This window comes from Camellia sinensis, chromosome 10 (genome assembly GCF_055761805.1).
Source record: "Camellia sinensis isolate YWXY chromosome 10, ASM5576180v1, whole genome shotgun sequence".
NCBI lineage: Eukaryota > Viridiplantae > Streptophyta > Magnoliopsida > Ericales > Theaceae > Camellia > Camellia sinensis.
Window position 1 is genome coordinate 176,399,195 of NC_138970.1, and position 25,473 is coordinate 176,424,667.

The 25,473-nt window shown below is 35.9% G+C and overlaps 2 protein-coding genes and 1 long non-coding RNA gene across 4 annotated transcripts; 2 read left to right on the forward strand and 1 right to left on the reverse strand.

Annotated features, from left to right (window-relative positions):
- The first annotated feature begins 60 nt into the window (after window positions 1-60).
- Window positions 61-9,473, forward strand: LOC145788748 (uncharacterized). 2 transcript variants are annotated; one of them, XM_082892864.1, is made up of 3 exons: window positions 61-5,231; window positions 6,519-6,927; window positions 8,484-9,473. In XM_082892864.1, the coding sequence occupies exons 2-3, from the start codon at window positions 6,526-6,528 to the stop codon at window positions 9,195-9,197; spliced, it is 1,116 nt and encodes a 371-aa protein (XP_082748990.1). In that variant the 5' UTR covers window positions 61-5,231; window positions 6,519-6,525; the 3' UTR covers window positions 9,198-9,473. The 2 variants fall into 2 exon arrangements, with proteins under 2 accessions (XP_082748990.1, XP_082748989.1); XM_082892863.1 differs by having other exon boundaries at window positions 5,105-6,927.
- A 5,245-nt stretch (window positions 9,474-14,718) lies between these two features.
- On the forward strand, window positions 14,719-15,687 carry LOC114306774 (uncharacterized). The gene is made up of 2 exons (XR_014342956.1): window positions 14,719-14,950; window positions 15,132-15,687. It is a non-coding gene; the product is annotated as an uncharacterized LOC114306774 (long non-coding RNA).
- An 8,130-nt stretch (window positions 15,688-23,817) lies between these two features.
- LOC114297443 (uncharacterized) lies at window positions 23,818-24,246 on the reverse strand. Its single transcript, XM_028241874.2, has one exon. The coding sequence runs from the start codon at window positions 24,244-24,246 to the stop codon at window positions 23,818-23,820; it is 429 nt and encodes a 142-aa protein (XP_028097675.2).
- Window positions 24,247-25,473: the final 1,227 nt, after the last annotated feature.

Genomic DNA, 25,473 nt, shown 5'->3' on the forward strand with positions numbered 1-25,473 from the left:
ACTCCGAAAATGTCAAAACGACGTCGTTTTGACATTTTCGGCTCATTTGAGCCACAGAATTTGTGGCCACCAAACATTTTCCTTTTAATTTAGATTCATTTTGATTATTCAAATCATCTTTTTTATAAGCTTTATAGTAAAAATTATCGATATAAAAAATTAGATTTTATCGGATAATTATAAACACAGTAACAAATCACGTTTTGTTTTACAAAATGAATAGAAAATAGGATTGCAAATTTAAACCATTTGTTTTGTAAAATAAAACATGATTTGTTTATGTGTTTATAATTGTCCGATAAACCTAATTTTTTTTATGGATAACTTTTACTATGATACCTATGAAGTAGATGATTTAGATCATCAAAATGAGCCTAAATTAAAACCCACAAGAAAAATATGTATACATATAGAGAAGTAAAGTATGAATGGGAGTTTATCCCAAATAGAGGTGAATAGGAGTTTATCCCAAATAGGGATAGCGTAGGGCTGGATTATGTTGGATATTGGGGTGGTGATATTAAAGGTGTGGTTAATAATAATATTATTGAGTTAAGTTGAGTGAGATTATGAGTACGAGAGAATATTGGTGTGTGGTGATATTAGGTTGAAGATGTAAGAGAAGTTGTATTTGTGCGTCTATTAGTATAGCGACATTTGTTAGTTGAAATTAAATTTGTGAAATTATGTAAAATCCATAATTATATAAAGGGTTAATTGCACTAAGGCCTCGTTTGAGAACATGCTAATTTAGGCCAAGTTTGGGATGCGGCGAAAAAGCCACACTACGCCAAAACAGGGCATTAACGGCGATTTTTTTAACGGCGGTAACGAAAACCGCCGTTAAATGTACTATTAACGGCGGTAACGAAAACCGCCATTAATACCGCCGTTAATTTATCATTAACGGCGGTTTCGTTACCGCCGTTAAAAAAATCGCCACTAAAGTGTCTTTAACGACAGTAATGAAACCCTCTATTAACGGCGGTAACAAAACCGCCGCTAATGCCGGCCTTTAACGGCGGTAACAAAACCGCCGCTAATGCCTAATCATTACCGCCGTTAATGACGGCGGTCTTTGCCGGCAGAGCTCCGGCGAAACTTCGGCGTGCTCCGGCGAAACTCCGGCGAGCTCCGGCGAAACCATCTATAATAAAGTAAAAGTAATGTTTAAATATTTATTTAGGAAATATATTTCATGAAGAGTGGCTATGGCAGAGTGGTTGGTGTGGGTGGATGAGAGGTTTTGGGTTCAAAACTTGGGGAGTGCAAGAAGAAAGAATTACTTTTTGAAAAAATCTGAGCCTATTTACGGCGGTAAAAAACCGCCGTTTTTGGTCCTATATTACCGCCGTTTTTGGTCGACTTTTAACGACGGTAATTTACCTTTTTACGACGGTTGTACTTTTTCCGACACGTGCATAAACGGCGATAACGAAACCGCCGTTAATACCATCGTTAAAGGTTTTAACAGCGGTTTTACAGCCTTTAACGGCGGTAAAAAACCGCCGCTAAAGCCCAATTTTGGCGTAGTGCCAAAAAGTCAAAAAGTTATCAAAAAAGCCAAACAGTCACCCTACTTTCATGTTTTGGGCGGCCAAAATTGTGTGTGACCTACGGAGGGTAAAAATACTATTCTGCCCCTATTTTTTTTATTCCTTCCTCAACCCTTTTAACCTCTCACCCGAAGATCCCCTTGTAACGACCCCAAAAATGCGTATAGAAAGTTAGCCTTATTTAATTAGGGGTTAATGTGTTTTCTATTGGAATTGAAGAATGATCCGTTGAGTTATGCCTTTGAAACTGGGATTTGTGACCTTTACCATAGAATTTGGAACTTTTTTCCTCCGCTCGAGCGGAGCAGTGGGCGCTCGAGCGTACTTTTGGGGTTTCCAGCAAATTGTGCAGACGGCCTGAGATTCTGGGAGTTGTGATTTTCCGCTCGAGCGGGGGAGTTGACGCTCGAGCGGACGTCTTTGTTGGTCTTCGCACTCGAGTGCAAGGTTGGGCGCTCGAGTGAGTCTCCAAGTTGAGTTGTATTTCTGAGGCACAGGGGTTCATTTTTGGATATTTTTATTAGTGTTTTGGAACTTTCTATTCTATTTTGGAGTATTGGTTGAGGCGGTAATATGATGGTAAAGTAAGATTGGATCAAAAACTTTAATTTGAATAATTCGTTTACGACCAATCGTCACTCTTTTGCCCTTTTCTTGTTCCACACTTGGAATTTGGATGTGAGGTTAGAACCATTGGAAAGCTTATTTCCGGGGCTTCAATTTGGACACAAGAACGACCTAAAACGGAGTTCGGATGGAAGAGTTACATCTGTTTGAAGTTTTGGAATCTGTGCTGAGAGCAGGTCCGCTCGAGCGGGAATAGGGACGCTCGAGCGGGATTTTCGGGACAGCAGCTTTATAATCGGGATTTCTAGATCATTCTTGATATTTTCTTTTCCCCTCTTCTTTCCTCTCATTCTACGTCTGAAACCCTAGCCCCAAAACCTTGATTTCCTTTACTTTGATCAACAATCCACCATGATTCTTACATCAAGGATGGAGAACAAGAAAGGATCAACACTTTTAACCGATTGGAATTCGGGATTGCGAAGGATTCTTCTTAAAGCTTACTTTTCTTGCATGGTTCTTGAGGTAGGGGTTCTAATCCACTTCACTACTTATATTGATAGATAGATTTATGGTGTTTTCATTATATAAATGTACAAATTTCCATTTTGAGCATGTAGTGTATGGTATGAGAATTGGGGGTTTTAGGGTTTGTGATGTTGGGAGTTAAATTGGTGAGTTTAAATGATGGATTGGGAATCCTAGATGTAGAATCATTGGGAAAATTGGAATTAAAAGTGATGATTTAAGAAGTTTGATTTTTTTGTTAAAAATCCTCATTTTCTTGGAAACCCTAGGTTGATTAATGATGACAACCAATAAATTGGCTCAAGTTGAAAGTAGAGTAATGAAATTAAAGTATTGAAGTATATGTGTTCAAGTTGAATTGGAGTTTGGGAATGTTGGAACTTATGTTTAGAATTTGCGAATGAATCTTGTTATAAATGTTGAAATTCATGCTATCATGTAAAGGAAAATTAGAGAAATAATCTATTAAGGATATAAATGATACGAACTTGGTTTTAGAATGTTGAAATAGGATTCAAAGATTTATTGTGAATTATGTGAAGTTACAAATGGTGTTAATGAACTAAATGATGTTATACTATGATGAATTATGTTTGAATTACGTGACTTGTGTAGGATTAGCTACAAGGACGGACCACGCACCGGAACACTGTGAGTAGTAGTACGCTTTACCACCGTTAATGCTTGCCACTAGTATTCTGTTAATTCCGTTATTTATGTATGTAAATGATTCAAGGAAGATAAATGTTATATGTATGTAAATGATTCAAGGAAGATAAATGTTATATGTATGTAAATGATTCAGGGAAGATAAATGTTATGTGTTTGTGTAAATGATTCAAGGAAATTACATAAGTAAGAGAAAGAATGAAACAACCTTCCTATGATTCTGGAATTCTGTAAGACTCTGAATTAAGTTTGCTATGATAATGTTTGGGCTAAATGCCAACAAGTTTAATGCCAATATATGTAAGAGCTAAAGGCCAACAAGTCTAAATAATCAAGAAATACTCTAGTTATGATATGTTACATTTGAATTAATGAATTCATGATATCCTTAGCACATGGCCCTTACCCAGGGTAATAATACCGTGGTTTAAATAATTAAGTTACAATTGTATGTACGTTACAAGTTCAAGTATATGACAAGTATAAGCATGTTACAAGTTCACGTATGCTATAAATTTAAGTATGTTACAAGTTTAAGTACGATACAAGCTTAAGTATGTTACAAGCTATGTTACAAGTTTACGTATGTACAAGTTTCAAGTGTATTTCAAGGGCCCTGTGCCACAAGTTTCAAGTGCATTTTCAAGGACTTTAATGCCAATACATTTACAAGGGCTTCATGCCATTTTCAAGGGCTTTAATGCCAATATATTTTCAAGGGCTTCATGCCATTTTCAAGGGCTTTAATGCCAATATATTTTCAAGGGCTTCATGCCATTTTCAAGGGCTTTAATGCCAACATGTTTACAAGGGCTTCATGCCATTTACAAGGGCTTTAATGCCAATATATTTACAAGGGCTTCATGCCATTTTCAAGGGCTTCATGCCATTTTCAAGGGCTTTAATGCCAATATGTTTACAAGGGCTTCATGCCATTTTCAAGGGCTTTATGCCACAAGTTACAAGGGCCTCGTGCCACACGTTTCAAGGGCCTCGTGCCACCATGTTTCAAAGGCTTTATAGTCACTATGTTTATGTTGCAGGATTGGGCCTAAGGCCGTTATGTACTTTGCACAGATTCAGAATAACTATGTGAACTTTGCACCTTTTTGTTCATTGATATGAATTATGTTTCAAGTTAAGCATTGGTTTATGTATGTATTACTATTCACTGAGCCAGCTCACCCTCTGTTATGTCTGTTTCTGTAGGTTACCAATCAGGCGGTCAGTCCTAGTCAAGACGCCGCTTCCTTTTGTCAACCTTCATATGTTCAGGCACTGTTTAAGTCATTTAATTCTTAAGTTGTCAAGATGTTGGTTTGCTTATGAGTGTCCATCTAAGGTGGTTGTATTTACCTTTCATGTTTGTTTTTGTATACGCCCGACTGTAGGGCTAGAACTGTAAATGTGTATGTACATACTCTGGGATATAGTTTGGAGCTTTATTTATCCGGTATAATGCATGTGATGAATGAGATCCTGGCATGTAGGAATAGCTCAATGGAGTTTAATTGTTCATTATTATTTATCTATTTATTTTTAATGCTTCCGTTCAGGCCCCATATGATATATATATAACAGGTTAAGTGTCCGTTACTGAAGTGGTCATGCCCAAACTTCTAGGGGCGAGTTGTGGGTATGACACCCCTTCTCTCTCTCTCTGTGAATCAGTCGAGTTCTGCCGAGATAGCCACAAAGGGGACAATCCGTCTGCGGAGATATCCACACCAGCGACGCCGGAGATCTGTCGCAGCCTTCACCGTCCAGCACCGCAACAGCCGTGGGGAAGTCCGACCTCGACTCGATCGCAACTTAACAGCAACCGACGGCTGTCGGACAATCCATCGCCCAGATCTGCATCACTTTCGACCAGATCTACACCACGCCGGCTGGTTTCTCCCTAACTACAAGGTAACATCTCTTCCACGCAAATTAATTTTCTCACTCTCGCTCTCCTTTCTCTGATTTTGTTCCAAAACTTTTTCTCTTTTCTACCTCTCTTCTCTTATCTGTAACACCGAAACCCTCTCTTCTCTCTACTGAAACCTTCTATGAATCCGAAACTCAAACCAGATCTACAGATCTGGTTGTAAGATGTTCATTTCGGTTCGGTGATCTGTTTCACGATCTAAGCATCTCTCCACGATTTCAGTTCGAAGTTCACAATCAGTTGAACCCTCTGTCTCTAAAGATGAACAAGACCAACTTCAAGGAAGACGATGATGTTGTTGTTGTGATTGTTGTGTGTCTACAGATTGTTGTTGTAATTTTTGATTTTTGTTATGATTTTTTTTTTTTTCAATTTCATAGAGTTTTGCTGGAAACGATGCGGGTGGGAGAAATGGAACAAAGAAAACCACTGGGATACTGATCTGCAAATTTTGTTATTGTTTAGTAAAAATGCATTCCTTTATAGCCCATCTGTCCAAAAAATAAAGTATAGCTACTTCAAAAAAATGACACTGATCCTTCTGGGTCTTGGTTGGGCACATTTTTATCTTATGGAAATTTTGGAATCATATTTTGAAAAACAACCTACCATCTTTAATATATTTGTTTTTATGGAGAAGCTTTTCTAATTGAATTTGGTTTTCTGCCATGGAATGTGATATTCATACTTGAGATATTTGTTTAAAGGCACTCTTCATTGCAACCAAAATCCTATATTAAGGGGTTGGAGTAGCATATAAATTGTTTTGAGTATTCATTGATGTCATTTGTGAAGAGATAATGGTCCATTGACAATTGCCAGGGAACATTCTTTAGGGTTCCTCTGGCAAAGTTGTTCTGTAATGTCCTCTATCACCTTCTAGTTTTACAGACAAGTTCATTATCTAATAGATATTTTGAGGAAGTTTCGGATTAGCATACAATTGTTAGTGTTCATTGATTTTGTTTGTGAAGAGATCCCATTGACCAGGGTACATGCTCTAGGATTTCTGTTGTAAAGTTGTTTCTGTATTGTCCACTATGTTGCTTTTTAATTACACAGATGAGTTCGTTCTGTGGTACACATTTTGAGGAAATCATTGGAGACCTGTAGGGTGAGCCGACGAAAAAAACAATAACAATGTTCTAAGACGGTTGGATTGGAGGCTTGTGTTACATAGTTGTTTATATGTTTTTTATTTTATTTGCATTATGAGTTTCAATGTCTTCAATTTTTCCACGTATACCATAATTGTTGTTGCATTGTAGTACGCAAATGGAGCAGTCCCAAACGCAGTCGACGCCTTCCAAAGCTTTGCGCAAACGCGGTAGTAAACAGACGCAGCAGCAGTCCACAAACGTGCATAAAGCATCTTGGGACTCTGACACGGTGCGGATTTTTTTGGAACTTGTTATCAAAGAGTTGGACGTTGGTTTCAAGGGGAGCTTCCATACAATGACAATGCATGGATATCGAGCTATAAGCAAGGGCTTTCTGGACCGTACAAATAAGGTGCATGACGTCAAGCAACTGCAGAACAAGTACGCGTTGCTAAAAAAGGATTGGCAGTCATGGTCGAAATTGATGGACAGCAGGCATGGGCCAACTGGCATCAGTTACAATGAAGCCACGGGTTTGATACAAGCATCTGACGACTGGTGGGCACATTACGAAAAAGTAACATTTCCATTGAGTTTTACGTACATCATTTACATGGATACTTAAACCGTTAGTATTGTCAATGCTTAAGCTTATTTTCAATGGCGCGTTGTGTAGATTATTACGTACACCCTAGTTTTTTTAGTTTGGTCTAAACATAAATAATTGTGACATTTCGTACTGTGTCTCTAATTAGCCTTGTGGATGTAGCCCACCACCATAGGAATCTCTAATTCATGTTATTATATGTACATAATAATTTAAGAAATAAAATTAGTACATGAAACTTGATTAGAACCTTAAACTAATAACATTTTGGACTGGGACTAGAGTATTATTTACCACTATCATGGAAATAATATAAAGAAAGAATACATCTTTTCTTTATCCTAATTTTTTTCCCCATTAGATTATTAACATTATTATTTTTTCATTATGCTTACTTAATTTGATAAATTACAAAATGGTTGATAAATGTGAATGATTCTTTGCTTTTTGGGAGGTCACAAAGAAGAACAAAAACTACTATTATACATCATCCTTTATTGGGACAAAAAAGTTAAGTGTTACTACATTTAGAACCATAGTCTCATATTTCAAACCACTATAATCATCTCTTACCTTACATGATTATATCTAAGCCATATATTCAACTTACTACTCACTTTCTCTCCAAAATCCACTGAATTATAAAGTACAACATTTCACTCACATTTTTTCCCCCCTCTTTCTAAGTTACTTCTCTAAATTAATAATCTAACCACAATCTTAATACTTGTAAGAAACTTTAGACAAAATACTCGAACGACTCCCTCATAAGGTAGCCTATAAAATAAAATAATAAGTTAATCCGTTGGTTACGAGTTTATGTACCTTAATAAGAAGTTACAATTCATATCTCCTTATCAGCATAGAGGCCTTTCTTTTTGTATTTCTTTGAAATTTTTTTTGACCCGTACGTGTTGTTTGTTTATTACCTTGTATCTCCATTTCAATTTTTTACATAATATTTGTAATGGGATCTAACTTCTCTGTTAACTGAAGAGAAGATTGAGCCATCTAGTTGGTTCTGTTGAGCCCACTACAGCCTTCAAATTCATAATTCGAACCGTTGCTCCTTTGAATCCGCTGTATGTAAATTATTAATAAAAATATTATTCACCCAATAATAGTACTCATTTTGACCCAATAAAAGGTATGCTTTCGAAAATATATTATTTATTTCTTTAAGACAAACATAATGAAATTATGTGACTGTCTAGTTCAATTTATTTTTTATTTTAATAAATAATCTACAAATATAAGTCCATAAAATGAACAAAATAGATCATCCAAATAGGTTGGTTATGGGCTACATTATCTATTTCTTTAACACAAACATATTGAAATTATGTGACTACCGAATCAATCTATTTTTTATTTCAATAAATAATCTACAAATAACCGTTATTATGTACGTCATTTACATGGATACATAAGCCTATTTCTTTGCTGCCTGTGTTTGCTCCCCATTATTCTCTGTTTCACTATCTGACATGAAGTTCTTCCGATGGGTTTTTGGTTGTTTTTCCCAGGTTGACAAGAATGCAATCAAGTTCAAAACAAAACCGTTGGAGCACATGGACCTCATGCGAAGGGTGTACGAAGGCACTACAGCAACCGGAAAATATGCATGGACACCAGGTGCAGCGTTCGAACCTGGGGCACCCGATGACGGTACTTCGCAGGCGCCTGACGAAGACTGCGAGGACAGCAGCGGGCTGCCCCCTTTCCAGCCTGCCGCGCAGCATGAACACACTGTGCAGCACACTGTTGCGCAAGAGGATGGCACGCCGGCAACCGTGCACGCTGCGTCGTCGGGAATTAACACTGACGACACACCAACTAGTGGCATGAACAAACGCAAATCGCCAGGCCCAACACACCCACAGCGAAAAAGAGGGCTGAGTGAGGGAGCTTCTCTGTTGGCGAGTAGTATGGAAAACCTTGCATCCTCCGTGAAATTACAACAACGACAAATCCGCGTCTCACATGATTACGCAGATTCGGCACAGCACCTAATTCAGAAGTGTATGACACGGTTGTATTCGCTGGAAGGGCTGGATCCGCAAGACCCGCTAGTTCCTTTTGCTCAATCGGTACATGACAACCCTGCAAATCAAGCCATAATGATGTCGATTCCTACAGACACGGCTGTCATTGCTTGGTTGCGAACGAAGAAGTCCCGTGAGCAATGCATTGGTGGCCCATCAGCAGCAAATCCCGGAATGGGTGGTGGCTGGTTCTGAGATTTCGCAGCAAATAATTTGTGTTTCCTTATTAATATTTGTGTGTTGCTTCTTTATTAATGTTTGGGTGGTGGCTGGTAATGAATATTGATGTAATGTTTCTTATGTAATGTTTGTGTGTTGCTTTTTGTTTTTCTCTCCCTTGGAACAAACAGTTGGGCAAATATCCTTCCTTCCCAAAACGATGGCATTGTTGGTTGAATTTTTCGGACATTATCAGTTGATAATATTTGTGTGATGATGTTGATGTTGTAGTATATGCTTGTTGCTGCCAAATAGGTTTATTATCATTTCTTTTTGATGAAACATAAATACATTATCTATAGACCATTTTGGATGAGTTCATTTTTGGTCACTTCAGTGATGGTGATGACCAATACATTCTATCGGCCCTTTTGGATGAGTTCATTTTTGGTGGTTCGGACCACTTTGTCAATCTCATCCATCTATAATTTGTTAAATTAATAACAAAAATTTTAAAATCAATCAGATATAATTTTATCACACGAGATGAGATTCACCTTCACCTTTCTTGCTAGAGAGTTGTAAAGTTCGTATTAAAATCTATCATATTACAAAGTGAAAAAGTAAAATTTTAAATCTCAGTTAAAATTATTCAAATCAAATACATGATGTAATGGTTTGAAATTGTGAAAACGTAATATTTGATATCTCAATCAAAATTAATCAAATCAAATATAATATACTGGTTTCAAATCAGTTTGAGTAATTTTTTTACTCCTTTTGATTAGGCGAGGAAACAACCTCCATAAACACAAGTCACTAGTTTTGGTAGGAAGTGCACGAAATTAGTTGATTACACGTCAGGTTACTTTTTTAAAAAATTAAATTAAAATAATGAAAAGTTTTATACATATTAATAATTAAATTTATAATTTTTAGGGTCGTCCCGAAAAATAAAAACAAGACTTTTAGGGACAATTTTTAAAAGGTTATTAATAAATAGATTTTTTGGGACAAAATAATTTGGTCTAAAAAATTTTTACTTTTTGAGACAAAAAATTTGGTCAAAAAATGGTAATAATTTATCACTAATTTCCAATTTTTGTTGTTAAAAATATAAGGACGATATTCGAATCGTTGTTTTGTTTTTATCTATTTATTTATATTATAATGAATACTCCATTTTTATTAAAGTGGGTAATGAAAAAATGACAAGTGAGGATTGGTTTTTGTTTTTCTTACATGTTTTGTCGGCCCAGCACACAGTTTCATATACACCAATAATTTGGTATCTATTACCAAAAAGAAGAGAACCCCTTTTTGTTGAAGCCCCCAATAATTTGTGTGTTGCCCAATTTGCATGGACACCACGTGAAGTTGTTGAAATTTTGGTTTCAACGGTCCCACCACAATCTTGGTTTCAAAGAAGAGAATCCTTTTTTACGCATGCTCAATTTTTTGGTTTCAAAGAAGAGAATCCGTTTTTGTTGGTTTGTTGAAATTTTGGTTTCAAAGGTCCCACCCCAATCTTTGCGCATGCTCATCTTTGATTTCTTTATATAAGACCACAAATCAGTTGACATGTTAGCTTCAAAGGTCTCACCACAATCTTTGCTCATCTCATCATTCATTTCTTTAGAGAACACCACAAATCAGTGTGGTTGTCTCCTTTCTTACCCTCGCCCCAATCTGCTTCTTTCATTGTCCAAAGTCGTAATAATTTTCTTGGTAAGCAGCCTCGTACTTGCGAAGTCAGATTTTGGTAAACCAGCTTGGCTCTATATATTCTGCGTTATAGGTTTCCAAAATGGCAGACGACGCAGGTCCTAGTTACACTGTGCCCAGTAATGCAGCCCGGGAAGCTATCGATGAAATTGCACGGGAAATGGTGGTCGAAACTGATCACAACTTCCTAAAGGCGTATAACAGTGTAGCTACATATTACTACAACCATTATCACAAAGTGCCTCGAAATACATCCATACTTACAGGACGTTTATGGATGTATGAGTTATTTAACGGTCACCAAGGCCGGTTTGAAGATGCTGTCAGCATGTCCAAACCAGTGTTCTTGATGTTATGCGACACTCTTCATAGTTTCGGATTGACACTGCCACTGTGAAACCCCGTATTTTTGTATAATAAAAATAATATATATTCAATTTTCTTAAGTAATTATTCACAATATTTTGAATTTAACAGTTTGTATATTTTTAAACTGAAAAATCCTGTATTTTTATAAAAAATAAAATAAAATAATAATAATAATAATAATATATTTAATCAAACTCTAATAAAAGTCAATTAGACTAATTAAATTAGGTGGGATTTAAGATTAGTAATAATTAATTAATTTTGTGTCAATCAAGGTTCATTTAGATTAGGTATTGCTCAATTAAATTAATTAGTATAATGGCTTAAAAATTTGAGAGTGCATGTGGGTGTGGGTGTACTGAAAATAAAGTGTGAGTACAAAGACATCTGTTAGTGTGTGCATGTGAGAGTGTTGTGTTGGGAGCCTTAGATGAGTGCATGTGTGTGTGTATGTGATGTGCTGGAAATCAAGTGTGATTAGTGTGTCAAGCTACTGAAACATGGATTCATATTATGTGGACAAGTGTCCCACTAAATTGATAAATAAAATAATAAAATAAAAGATGAAGAATGGAGTCAAAAAGCTTTGTTTTTGCTGGAGTCAAATTAGAGAGAGTGCACGGGAGAGAGAGAGAGAGAGAGAGAGAGAGAGAGGTCCAACTCTTATGCTGGAAGAAACTTTGGAGAAATGAGTTTATGAGATCTACATGAAGATAAAGGAGAGGACTCAAGGAATTTAAAAGAAATTCAGCTATGGGAGGTTAAAGGTAAGGATTTTAACCTTGATTGTTGTAGAATTCTTGTATCACACTTGAAATTAAGGATGGAATTGGACTCATATCATGTAATTAATAGGAATTAGCAAGAAGATGAAGAAATTTTGAATTATGTGTTAAGATCATGGAAATATATTTGGAAATTAAGTAGTTAGAGTTTGATTTCTATTATTCTTCACAAACTTGAAATTCATCCTTGCATGCATGTTGGACTTTCAAGGTTTTAGATTTAATTCATGTGTAAAAGATTGATAAGTTTAAATTTGGGTTAGATATGAAGGAAATTGGGTTCTAAACATGAAAGGGTTACATGCATGTGGATGATCATGGAAAATAAAGTAGAAATTAATTATTAAGAAATTGATGTTGAGATTAATTATTTGAGTTTGATTTTCTTCATCCTTCACATATTTGAAGTTTATCATTGCATGCATGGTAAGTTTTCAAGATTTTAGAATTTAATTCATATTTTAAAGTTTATGAGCTTGGGATTAAATTGTGATATAAATTAAGAAGTCAAATTATAAATTGAGCTTGATGATGTAAAATTTGGTTGGATTTGATAAGCGTTTTATACATGCATTATGGATTTTGAGGAATTTAAGGTAAACGATTTCATGTTTTGAAGAAAAGAAGGAAGAAATTTTATTAAAGAAAAAAAAAATCAAGTTTATGGAAAATTAAACATTGGTTTAATTTTGAATATAGAAGAATTAATTAGTTTTAATCTTAATGTCATATATGCAAATATTTTCCTAAGGGTCATATAACTTCAATTTCATGTACATTAAAAGGAATTAGAAAAATGGTGTAGAATTGAATTAGATTCAAAATTATAGAAGTTAATTTGAAAATAACCCTTTTGGGTTTGAATTTATTTGTCTTATATGAAATTGAGTCATTCAAGTTCTTTTTGAAGAGATGAAGGAAATGTTTTAAGAAAGTCAAGTTTATGGAAATTTGGAATTAATCCTAAAATTTTGATTTTATAATTAGATTTTTATTTAATCCATGCATGTGATGTAATTTAAGAATTTTATTCAATTTAGATACATTTTAGAACACCCATGATTATAAATCAAGTATTTGGTTAAGAATTGAGTTAAGTTGATTTTGTTATTAATAGTAAGATTGGATCTATATGTATTATATACATCATGGAATTTCAAGAGGTTAGGAAGTCTAATTTATATTTTAGAATTGTGGGTTGATGTTACTAAGATGAATTAAAACTAAATTTGGGCAATTGGAACATGATTTTAAATGAATTGTTTATTTAAATTTTGTACAATTGTTTATTATTGTGTGACATGTGTAATATTTTATGTTCGAATTTTAATGAGTTGGTATAACATTATTTGTGATTAAAAATTGGAATTATTTGTGATTAATATCAAAATTAACTGAAAGGATTAAAGGCATATACAAAGTTAACAATTGACGGTTAATACCAGTTTTCAGAGTGAGTCTTGGTTTAAAAGAGTGTATGAAATCAAGGGATTGACGGTTAATACCAGTTGTTCAGGGTGAGCCCTGGTTTTGAGAATTCTCACGTAAATTGTGTTGCGAAACTCTAAGATGGCACGGGACTTATTTGAACCCTTTTCGGTATTTGGTTTTGGAATAAGGGTGGATGTGCCGGTGGCACACAGGGAGGTTACGTACCCCTGGCAGACCGTTTCCTTGGGGCAGACCACGGATGCTACTACTTGGGTATATAACTCCGGACGTGGGCATCCCTGGTAGTTACGGTTGGTAACACTTAAATATTTGACCAAGGGAGGGTTTCAAATTAACCGTTGCCATGCTTAGTGGTTGGTGAGTTCAATCTCTTTGGTGAGATTTCAAGTGTCGCCTAATTTATTAAAATTATTGAAATTATTTTAATGGTTGTAATTCATGTTTACAATTATATTATTATCTCGTGTTTATAATCTCATTATTTTTTTCTTAAAAAGAATGGTAGGTTGGTTATGTTTCCTTACTGTGTTGCAAAACTCATGGCATATATTTTTGTTGCCCTGGCGTTTTATGTCAGGTCTTGGCGAGAAAATAATTGAAGCTGAAATGGAGTCGACGCTAACGTAGAGCCTTGGCTGACCTGAAACCTTGAGTAGAGCCGAATAAATTATATTATTTTATATAATAGCTATTAAGGACGTTATAATTTCATTTGATGTTGTATTTGGATAATTTTAAGTTTTTATCTATTGTTATTTGGACATTTGGTTATGTACAAGAGCTGGATTACCCTATTAAGATGTCAACTTTCTAGTTTATTAAGTCATTTTGTTTATTTAATTTCCCTTGATATATAAAAAAAAAAAAATTGGGGCGTCACAGCCACAGCGGGAGCATGGCGTTCCGCTAGAAGAGAAGGTAGCCATTTTCATTTGTGCATTGCAGGGAATGAAGATGAAAGATTTGCAAGAACGATTCCAACACTCGAAGGAGACATTGTCACGGCATTTCCATGAGGTTTTGAAAGTTATGATACCGTTCACAGCGGTTCATAGTAGGAGTCTTACGCCTGAGCAAGTGCAACAGGGGGGCCACCCACAATTACAATCGCAACGGCGATATCGGCCATTCAAGGTGAGATTGTTTCACATAATTTTAAATATCACAGTGGCGACATATACCATGAATTTTTATTTATATATTCTGCGTAATGGTGCGTTGTGTAGGACTGCATCGGTGCACTAGATGGCACGCACGTGATGGCTCGTGTCTCGGAAGAGTACGCCACTTCGTATTACGGCCGGAAAGGCGTCCCAACACAGAACATACTGGCCGTATGTGACTTCGATTTGTGCTTCACGTTTGTGTCAGCCGGTTGGGACGGGAGCATGCACGACAGTAGGGTGCTGCACTACGTGACAACCGAACCTAAACATCGCTTCCCGCACCCCGCACCTGGTAAAAGTATATCTTACGTAACAAAGTAGTATAATCTGAAAATAATATAAGATAAATTACACATTAGTACTTGCTATCGTAATTGAGAACTTACCAAAAATAGATAATATCATGTAAAAAAAAAATTGACGCAAAATTATTTTTCTCAAAGAACTTGTTTGTAAAAAAATGTTCGTTGTAGGAAAATACTCCTTGGTGGATAGCGGCTACAGCAACAAGACAGGGTACCTAGCCCCATACAAGGGATATAGGTATCACCAAAATGCTCATCGAAATCGAAGACCACAAAATGAGTTCGAACTATTCAATAAAGCACATTCGTCATTGCGTAGTTATATCGAGAGGACATTCGGTGCATGGAAGTCGAGGTGGGGGGCATTACGGAATATTCAGAAGTTGAGTTTCTCTAATCAAGTGATCTTCGTGTGTGCGTCGATGGCGTTACATAACTTCATACGCCGAAACAGTGAAATTGATGAGGTCACAGTTCCTATCGCAAATAGCACCGAATACGTGGCTCCCGAAATGCCCGACCACGATGAATACGCACGGGTTGCGGATGTGATTGAGGAAGGGGACTCCGACCCCGCAATGACAGTTGTACGAGCGAACATTACGTACCAACTAGCCCAGCAACTGAACACGAATAATTGAAACATTAATGTTGGTTAAATTTATAATGTGTGTAACTCAGATTCAAAAAAGATTATTATCATGGTTTGTTAATGTGTTTTGTATTTCTGAATTTGTAATACTTCTCAGCAGGAAGTTGATAAAGTTTTGTATCCAATTTTATGCTACATATGTCCAAAAAACACTATTGAAAACGAAATGAAAAGAATAAAATAAAAAAACTTGGTTGAACAACTTAGAACAGCACTGGGCATAATAAAAAAGGAAAAGAATAAAAAAAATTACAAAAAAAGCAATAAAAAAAAGAACGAAACCAAATTTGTTAAAACGAAAACAATAAAAGTGAAAAGAAAAGAATTTTAAAAAAAAATTAAAAGGAAAAGAAAAAAAAGTAATGAATAAAAAATGAAAACAATCAACAAAAATTTACACGTAAAAAGAAAAGAATACAAAAAAATGACAAAAAAAGGAAAATAATAAACCCAAATTAATAATATTAAAAGGAAAAGAATAAAAAATAAAATATAAATGTGAAAAGGAGAAGAAAAAAAAAAGGAAAAGAATGAAAAAGAAATATTCACAACAAAGGAAAAGAAAGAAAACAAAAATTATAACGAAAAGAATGGGAAAAAAAAATTGAATAAAAAAATGAAAACAAAAAAAATAATAATGTTAAAAGGACAAGTACCGACTACAGGATGGAAAAAAAATTATGTTAAAAGGAAAAGAATGCAAAAAAAAAAAAAATGAATAAAAAAGGAAAGAAATAAAACAAATAATAATGATAAAAGGAAAAGAATTAAAAAAATACATTCTTTTAAAATGGAAATTAATAAAAACAAAAATGTTAAGAAAAAGAAGAAAAAAAAAAATTGACTGCAACGGAAAAAAAAATTAATGACAAAAGGAAAAGCATGATATAAGACAAATTATGAATAAAGAAAAAAAATCAGTTGCTTTGACCGTTGCACAGTGTTGAAGGAAATGAAAAAAAATATTTAAAATTATACGTTGCACAGTGATTGTCACCACAGACCTACAGTCACGCTTCCCAACGGTGACACGTACGCATGAGATTGTGTGTCAGTTAGGATGGGTAAAACAGTCATTTTACCATGTTAACTAATATTATATTACACAACTTTTTATAAAAAGTCAAAAATTTATTCCAAACAACTATCTTTTTTTTCTCAATTTTTTAGTCTAAAAAGACAAAAAGTACACTTATTTAGGACACCCCAAACAAGCCCTTAGTAACTTTTGATTTTTTGACTAAAATATGAACTAAAAAAAATTAGGCCTGGTTTGGCATCTTAAAAAAAATCCAAAAAGTCAAGGTGGTGTTTGGGAAGTTTGTGGGTTGGGTTTTTTTTTTTAATTTTTTACACTAAAAGACAATTTTTTTGCAAAATAAAAAAAAAGCAAATCCAAACAAAATATCATATCCAACTCTATAATCATTTTACTTTTTCTCTCACAAACATCATATCAAACTACAAAAAAAAATCAATTATCTTCCTAAACACTAAAATTTTTTTATCCAATAATATCCTACAACTAAAAACCTACATAAAAACCCACTTCCCAAACACCTACAAAAAGTTACTAAAAAAGTTAAAAAGTTATCACTATTCATAAATTAAAAATATAAAAAAAATTAATTTACATAATATTTTAATACAAATCAATCTGTTGACATGACTAGTACTGAACTGATGGAAGTGGGCTGTCAAAGGAAAAAAAAGAAAATTAGGTATATATATTCATTAAATTGGAGAGTAATGTTGGGCTAGTGGGGGCCCATCACGAGTCTCGTTTTGATAATCTGAATCGTTCAATGTGTAGAACTCGTCGAGTACTATATGCTTGCAACAATCATGTTGATCGGATATTGCTAACTATATGATCAAATGAGTTTTGTATAAAAAATGGATAGTGTTATAGTTAACGGTTGACAAAAAACTAACACGATCAGATAGCTATCGATATCCGATCACCGTGATTTTTTACAAGCATATATTACTCGACAAGTTCTACACATTGAATGGTTCCGATTAGCAAAACAGGACCCATGGTGGGCCCTGAAGGGCCAAACAATACCGTCCAATTCAAGCCCAAAAAAGGAGACAATCATTTCCTATCTCTTAATCCACCCACTGCTCTAGACTGTACGAATTACATCACTAACTTCTCCTATACACTTATTTATACAATTTTTTAATACACATTTTTTTGTAAAAAATCAAAAAGTTAACCCAAACATTCATATTTTTTTCCTCAACTTTTTAGTCTAAAACAACAAAAAGTGCACTTATTTAGGACACCCCAAACAACCCCTAATTTAGGATGAACTTTTTGACTTTTTATGAAAAAAATGTGAAAATAAATAATATAAAAATGGGTAAATTGACAACCCTTATTATAACCCGTGACAGTATGATTGCACGACACTGTGCAGACTGGCAGCCATCATGTCATGTTTGTAACTTGTGTTCAATATTAATTTTTCTTTTTCTTTTTCTTTTTTTTTTTTTTTTGAAAATTGACTTGAATTTGAAAATTTCTAAAAATATGTTTGGTTATAAATTTTTTCAAAAAAAATTTAAAATTACTTCTCTCTCTATTATATATCAAACAATCACTTTTCTCTCTCTCTCTCTCTCTCTCTCTCTCTCTCTCTCTCCTCTCCCTTACTCAATCACTTTTTTTCTCATACACATCTACTCAACTATAACAAAATCAGTTCTGCTATGTAACTCGAAATATCAGAGGCTCGAGTGGCCCGAAATTCCAAAACGACATTGTTTTGGCATCTTTTCTTTTCTTTTTCCTTTTCCATAACTCGCAGAAGCAGAAGCAGAAGCAGAAGCAGAAGCAGAAGAAAAAGAAGAAGAAAAAAGAGAAGAGAAAATGAGAGAAGAGGAGAGAAGCGACAGAGAGAGTCAACAACCAAAACCAAAATCAAAACCAATCAGACATCATCATCAACAACCAAAACCAATCAGACTGTTCAAATCATCATCAACAATAACCACAACAACACACAACATCATCATTATCAAACACAGATTTTCAAAATCAAAATAATAAAAAAAAACCAAACACAGATCTACTACAACAACACACAACATCATCATCATCAAACACAGATTTTCAAAATCAAAAAAAAAAAAAAAAAAAACCAAACACAGATCTACACCGTTACTCATCACCGTCTCACACCGTCGCCTATCACCGTCGCACCGTCACCTATCGACGTCCGTCACCCATCACTATCGCACCGTCGCCTATCGCCATCACCATCACCATCACCATCACTAGCTCTCTCTCTCTCTCTCTGTGTGTGTGTGTGTGTTCGCCCTCCCTCTCTTTCTTTTGTCATCTCTCTTTCTCTCACTCTCTCTCTCTCTCTCTCTCTCTCTCCCTTCCCTGTTTCAGATATAAAAAAAGGAAAAAAAAAACTGCCCAAAACGACGTCGTTTTGGGCAGTCGAGCCATACGGGGCAAAAGTGTTTCGAGTTACGAAACATTTCTCATAACAAAATATCAATCATCTCAAACTCCCAAATTTCAAAATTATTTTCAAAATATACAACCGAATAAATCATAAAAAAATTTAAACTCTCTCTCTATATTTTTTTTTTAAAAAAAAATTTGTTTAAAAACACAAACCAAATACACCCATGGCTCGCAATAATTTTTTTCCACACAATCACAGTGAACAATTTTTTATGGCTGCCAAGTACACGAAAAGGTATGAAGCGAAAAACCAATTGTTGTCTAGTACACTAGTTATTGTGCATAGGTTCGTAGAATAAAAATTGTAGGTTTTTTGATTTTTTTTTAATACCTTTTTAGCTTTTAGGCTAAAACAGACACTTGCCAAATGAGACCTAAAGGCCTTTTGAGAATTGACTTTTTTAATGATTTTTTAATTTTTTATAAAAAAATATGCAAAAAAAAAAATAGAGATAATGAGTTACTTTTTGTAGTGGCTTTTTTACTAAAAGCATGAGTTTTTAAATGAGATCTAAGAACTGTTCAATTATTAACTATACCATCCTTTGTGGTGTCAGGTAAGGGTGGGCATCGTGTTGTATTGGGTCATATTCGTGTCGTGTCATCTTGGGTTTGTATTAAAATTATCTCAACACTAACTCGGTCCGTTTATTATTTTGTATGATGTCGTGTCATTTATGGTCAATATCCGGTTCATGTCGTGTTATATCAAAAAATATCACTACCAACTAAAAATAACAAATATATGAAAAAAAAATTAAAAATTTATTCACAAGTTAAATTTAATGAAACTAATCTTCATTAAATGAAATTATTTACAAAAATATTTGATTTCAACTTAGTTTTATTTTCTTAATTTATAAAAATTATATTTTTTTACTAGATTAATTTAAATAATAGACAAAAAATATATTAAGTTCAATTAAAAGTAAAAACAAAACTTTATTAAATTTAAAATTATATTTTACATACTTTTTAATAAATTAAATATAATTATACAAGAGATTAAAAAATATCATGATCCTGTAGAACAATTTACAATGCTAGCAATACAATGCTTATCCTTAAATTGTACATATCATACATAAAATGAGATGGTGGTAGCTTTTGATGCAAGTCATTTTGGATCTTTTATTAAATTTTTTTTTTAACAAAAAGATTTTGCTCACTTTTTTTTTGATTCATAGGAAATAAAAGCAAACACAGGAAATAAGTCCCAGAAACAAGCCGAGAGATACTAGTCTCTCAGCACACTACAACCAATCATGTTTTCTATAAGCAGGGAACAAGTTTCTACTGGTGGTGATTCAAGGAAAACAAGGTGTTCATCTTGGGCAACTCCCAGGTTGGCTAATCTATCTGCCACTCTGTTGCCTTCTCGCAGAGTATGTCCAAGGGAGCAATTGCAGCGAACCAGTAAGAACTTGGCATCTTCAATGAGTGCCTTGTAAGGAGAGTGTGGAGTCGGGCCTTCTTGAAGTTGGTTGATGGCTTGCTCCTAATCGGTTTCAATCTCCACCTCGTTGGTGCCTTTTTGGAAGAGAATGGTAAGGCCTCTGTAGATGGCCCATAATTCAGCCTCCAAATTAGAGCAGTGGCCTAGCTTGCCATAGTAGCCCCATACCCAGCTTCCTGTCTCATCCCACAATAGTCCACCATAGCCTGCTTAGTCGGGATCTCCTTTGGAGCACCCATCAACATTCAATTTTAATTTACCTGCAAGAGGGTGAAGCCAATGAATCAGTCTAGGAGGAGAGAAATGTGGGTGAAGAAGGGATTGAAAAGCCTCTTCAATTTCAGTCACAAGATCTGTGATCTTCTTGAGACTATTAAGGTAAGGGTTACTTTAATTTTCAAAAACAACTAAGTTTCGATCCTTCCAAATTTGCCAAAGGGAAACAATAAATACAATGGACCATCTATGACCTTGGAATTGGATTTTACTTTTAAAATGACAAGTAACCCATTCCTCAAGAGGCTTATCAATTCCCTCAGCCCACCACTTAGTGTTTTGGAGGTGAATCCATATGATTTTGGACATGGGGCAGCTGCGCAACAGGTGGTTGGTGTCTTCACTGGACTGACCACATCTCGGGCAAAGGTCAGTTTGGGATAGATTTCTCACAAGTCTCAATTGATTAGTTAGAAGTCTCCCTTTTAAAACAAGCCACAGGAAATACTTAAGTTTTTGGGGAATTTTGAGTTTCCACATCCATTTCCAGCCCCTGTCAGTCAGAGTAGAGGAATCATTGGAAATTAATTTATAAGCAGAAGTAGTAGTAAAACCACCATAAGATGAAGCAGCCCAAGTAGGAGTATCAGAACAACATACAAAGGAGGGCCTAGGGATACCGAGGATAAGTTGAAGGTCCTGCCAGCGAATCAGAAGTGCAATCTGGGCTAAATTCCACCTGCCTGTTTCATCCATGAGTAAACTAACCTTGTCAAATTCATTAGCTGGATAAGAAATATTCAGCTGAGATAGGAGAAGTTGCCCACACCACCAATCAGTCCAAAGAGATATGTCCTTCCCACTACCTACTGTCCATTTAATCCCTTTTTTCAGGACATCTCTGTACTTACACATGCTCCTCCAGATGTGAGAGGATCTTTTCTTTAAAGGCCAAGAGTAAAGACTCTGATGACTTAAGTATTTAGAGCGGAGCACAGTACACCAAAGTCTATTGCCCTTAGTCAGGAATTTCCATCCCAGTTTAGTTAACAAAGCAGCATTTTGAAATCTAGCTTTCTTGATACCTAAACCTCCCTCTGATTTACTTCTACACACATTGTCCCAATTGACCAAATGAATTTTCTTATGAGTCTCAGAATCACCCCAAAGGAAATTACGGTTGATTTTGTCAATCTCGTCACAAATCTTTCTAGAGAGCTCCATGGTTTGCATATTATAAGTGGGAATGGCTGAGGTAACAGATTGAATAAGGGTTATTCTACCAGCCAAGTTAAGCGACTTAGTTTTCCAACCCGTTAGACGAGTTTTATTTTGGTGAGGATATCATTAAAATATTCTTGGAGATTCTACAGTGAAGCAGAGGGGAACCTAGGTACTTGCCAAGATCCTGGGTAAGAGGAATGCCACAGTGAGAGCTAAGGGATGTAGCAAGATTATTATGAATGTTGGGAGAGACAAAAAGTTTTGATTTGAGGTAGTTAATTTTTTGGCCAGAGATATCACAAAATTTTGAAACGACCTCCATAATGGTATCACAATTTTTATGATCAGCATGAGCAAAGAGCATAAGGTCATCAGCAAAAAAAAACAAGTGAGAGAATGGAGGGCTTTTAGCAGAGGCCTTGAGACCTTTCCAGGATCCCTTTTGGACTTTGTAATTAATCATATTAGACAGTCTTTCCATACAAAGCACAAAAAGGTAGGGTGAAAGAGGGTCTCCTTGTCTGAGAACCCTTTTGTTCTGGATACCATCTAAGACTTCTCCATTCCAGAGGATGGAGGAGTGATTGTTAGAGACATAACTCATGATTAGATTAATTCAATTGTCATTAAGCTTGAATTCAATGAGGGTTTCTCTAATGAAGTCCCAGGAAAGTCTATCATAGGCCTTTTCAAGATCAATTTTAAACACCATACCACATCTCTTGCCTTTTTTATGTCTCAACGTATGGAGAATCTCCTAAGTGATGATAATATTATCAGTGGTGTTTCTACCAGGGATGAAACTACTTTGGTTAGGGCTAATCAAAATATCAAGAAGGGGCCTAATTCTACCCACTATGAGCTTGGTGATGATTTTGTAACTTACATTGCAGAGGCTGATGGGTCTAAATTGCTTAATGGTTTCGGGGTTTTCAACTTTAGGGATCAAAACAATAAGGGTTTCATTTATAGACGCAGGGACATTATAATTCATAAAGCAGGTTTGGACAAAATCACACACAGAGGGGCCAACGGTACTCTAATATTTTTGATAAAAAATAGCCTCCATACCATCCTTTCCAGGAGCTTTGAAGGCACCAATGCTTTTCATAGCCCCAAGGATTTCCGAGTTACAGAGAGGTCTGAGCAAAGCTGTATTATCATCCAGGGTGAATTGAGTTGGAGCTAGATTATACCAATGCTCAAGGTGATTAATGGGCTCACTGTCAAAGAGGTTATGAAAATAATCCAGGATAATATGCTTAAGACTATGAGCCTCAGACGTCCAAACACCTGACGAATCTTTAAGAGCATTGATTTTGAGTTTCCTTCTCTTGGTGATAGTAGACACATGGAAGTATTTAGTATTCTTATCACCAAGAGTTATAGATTTAGATCTAGATTTTTGAAACCATAACACCTCCTCCTGGAATAGAGTAGTATTATAAGATTTAATGAGATCCTTTTCCAGCAAAATCAAGTTATGAGAAAAATTAATAGCAAAGGAGCGCTGGATGCCCTCAATGAGAGCAAGGAGATGTCGTTTTCTTTTAAAAATATTTCTGAAAACTTTTTTATTCCACTCTTTTACCCTACGGGTGAACTCATCAGTAGAATCAATGAGACTATTTTTCATATCATTCCAGGAGAAGGTGATAACATCAATAAGGCCTAGGTGGGTCATCCAAGCTGCTTGAAATCTAAAGGGCCTATGAAAGGGGGTAGGGGAATGCAAACCTTGGGTGTAGAGTATCAATGGTGAGTGGTCAGAGTAGGTTCATGGAAGAACCCTGACTGTGGCTTCTATGAACAGGGTTCACTAATCTGAGTTACACATAGCCCTATCCAACCTCTCCATAGTGTTGGCCAGGCTATGCCTGTTGTTCGTCCATGTCATTCTGGGGCTCAAACTCCCAAGGTCGATCAGGTTGCAATTATTGACCCTGTCCAGGAACTTTTGGTAACGAACAGAGTTGTGGGAAGCGGTGTAGCTCCGTCTTTCCCCTTGGTTAGCATAGTCGTTGAAATCACTAGCTACCAACCATGGTTTCTCCATATCCCTAGCCACTGCCTCCAGGTCCTTCGACAGGTTTTCCCTCAAAACAGGGTTAGGGCTGGCATAGACTGCTGCAAGGACCCACTCTTCAAAATCTTCTTTATGAATGGTAGTGCGAATAGCTTGAGAGTTAGCAGAAGAAGCTCGAACATTGACTTGGGTGGGATCCCAAACTATCCAAATTCCTTCCATTCTTCTTACTGGATCAACTACAGTGGATGCGGTGAATCCCAGTTGGTTGAAAAAATTTCCTATTTTGCTAAAAGTCACTTTTGTTTCCAGGAGAATGATAATTTCAAGTTTGTGAGTTCGAACAAGCTCAGTTAAATTGTGTTTAAAGGTATTATTTCCGGCACCGCGGCAATTCTAGAAAAGTAAACGGAGCAAATCCATGGATGGGAGAGTTAAGGGAGAGTCGGTTACCAGGTCCTTAATGATGCTGCGGATCCTCCAACGGTCGTCTGCCTCTGCCCTCATGGAGGCCATTTGAAACTAGTGGAAAGGCTTCAGTTTCCTGTCCTCCCAGCTTAGCTCTGCTGTCATTCATATTTGTTCGATCCACCATACGAAAGCGACGACGTGAGTTGCTTCTGTCTCTGGATCTAACAATAGGTTCAGAGAGCTGGTCTGGTTGAGGTGCTTTACCGCTTCCATTTGTCGGTAATCTGCAGTCGGGCTGCCTTCCGTCGCCATGGATAGGATCTCCTGGATCAGGTGGCTCTCTGTTGTGAGATGGGGGAACGGAGGGATTGAGAGCTGGTGTGTTGATAAGAGGTGAGAGTACCCTAGTTGACTGGGGTAGGTTAATATCAACCATAGTTAGATCATTCGGGGGTTGAGTGTACACTACTGAAGGAATCAATTCAGTAGCTATTGCAGTTTGATCTCTATGGTGTGATGATGTACCTTTCTCAGATAGCTTCCAGCTGGATTGTCTCTGAATTGTATTATGGTTATCTGAATCTGTGGAAGGGAGATGGTGTGCCCTACCTTTGCCTTTGCCTTTGCCTTTGCCTTTAGGTTCATTGGGTTGGTTTGATCCGATATGTATGTTGGGCTCTTGTTGGGCGATGTCATGACCTACTGGGATATTTTTCTTTCTCCTGTGGTGGCTGGCTTGGCCATCTGGGCCCTCTTCGAGGCTTTTAAATTTATTTCGATAGGTTGGGTCATGAGGGTCTTGGGCCCTTTTGTTATGGACTGGCCTTCTATTTCTTTTAGTAACTAACATCCATGGGCCAAAAGCCTCTACATTATCTACCTCTTGTTGCAGGTAGCCGTTAGTTTCTGATGTAGTGGCTGGATTTTTCCCCTCCGGTGGAGCATTGTTGGTCTTGAATCTGCATGCTTCTTTTCGATGGTCTACTTGTCCACATAAGAAGCAAAAGGAATGGAGGGATTCATACTCAATGGTGTAAC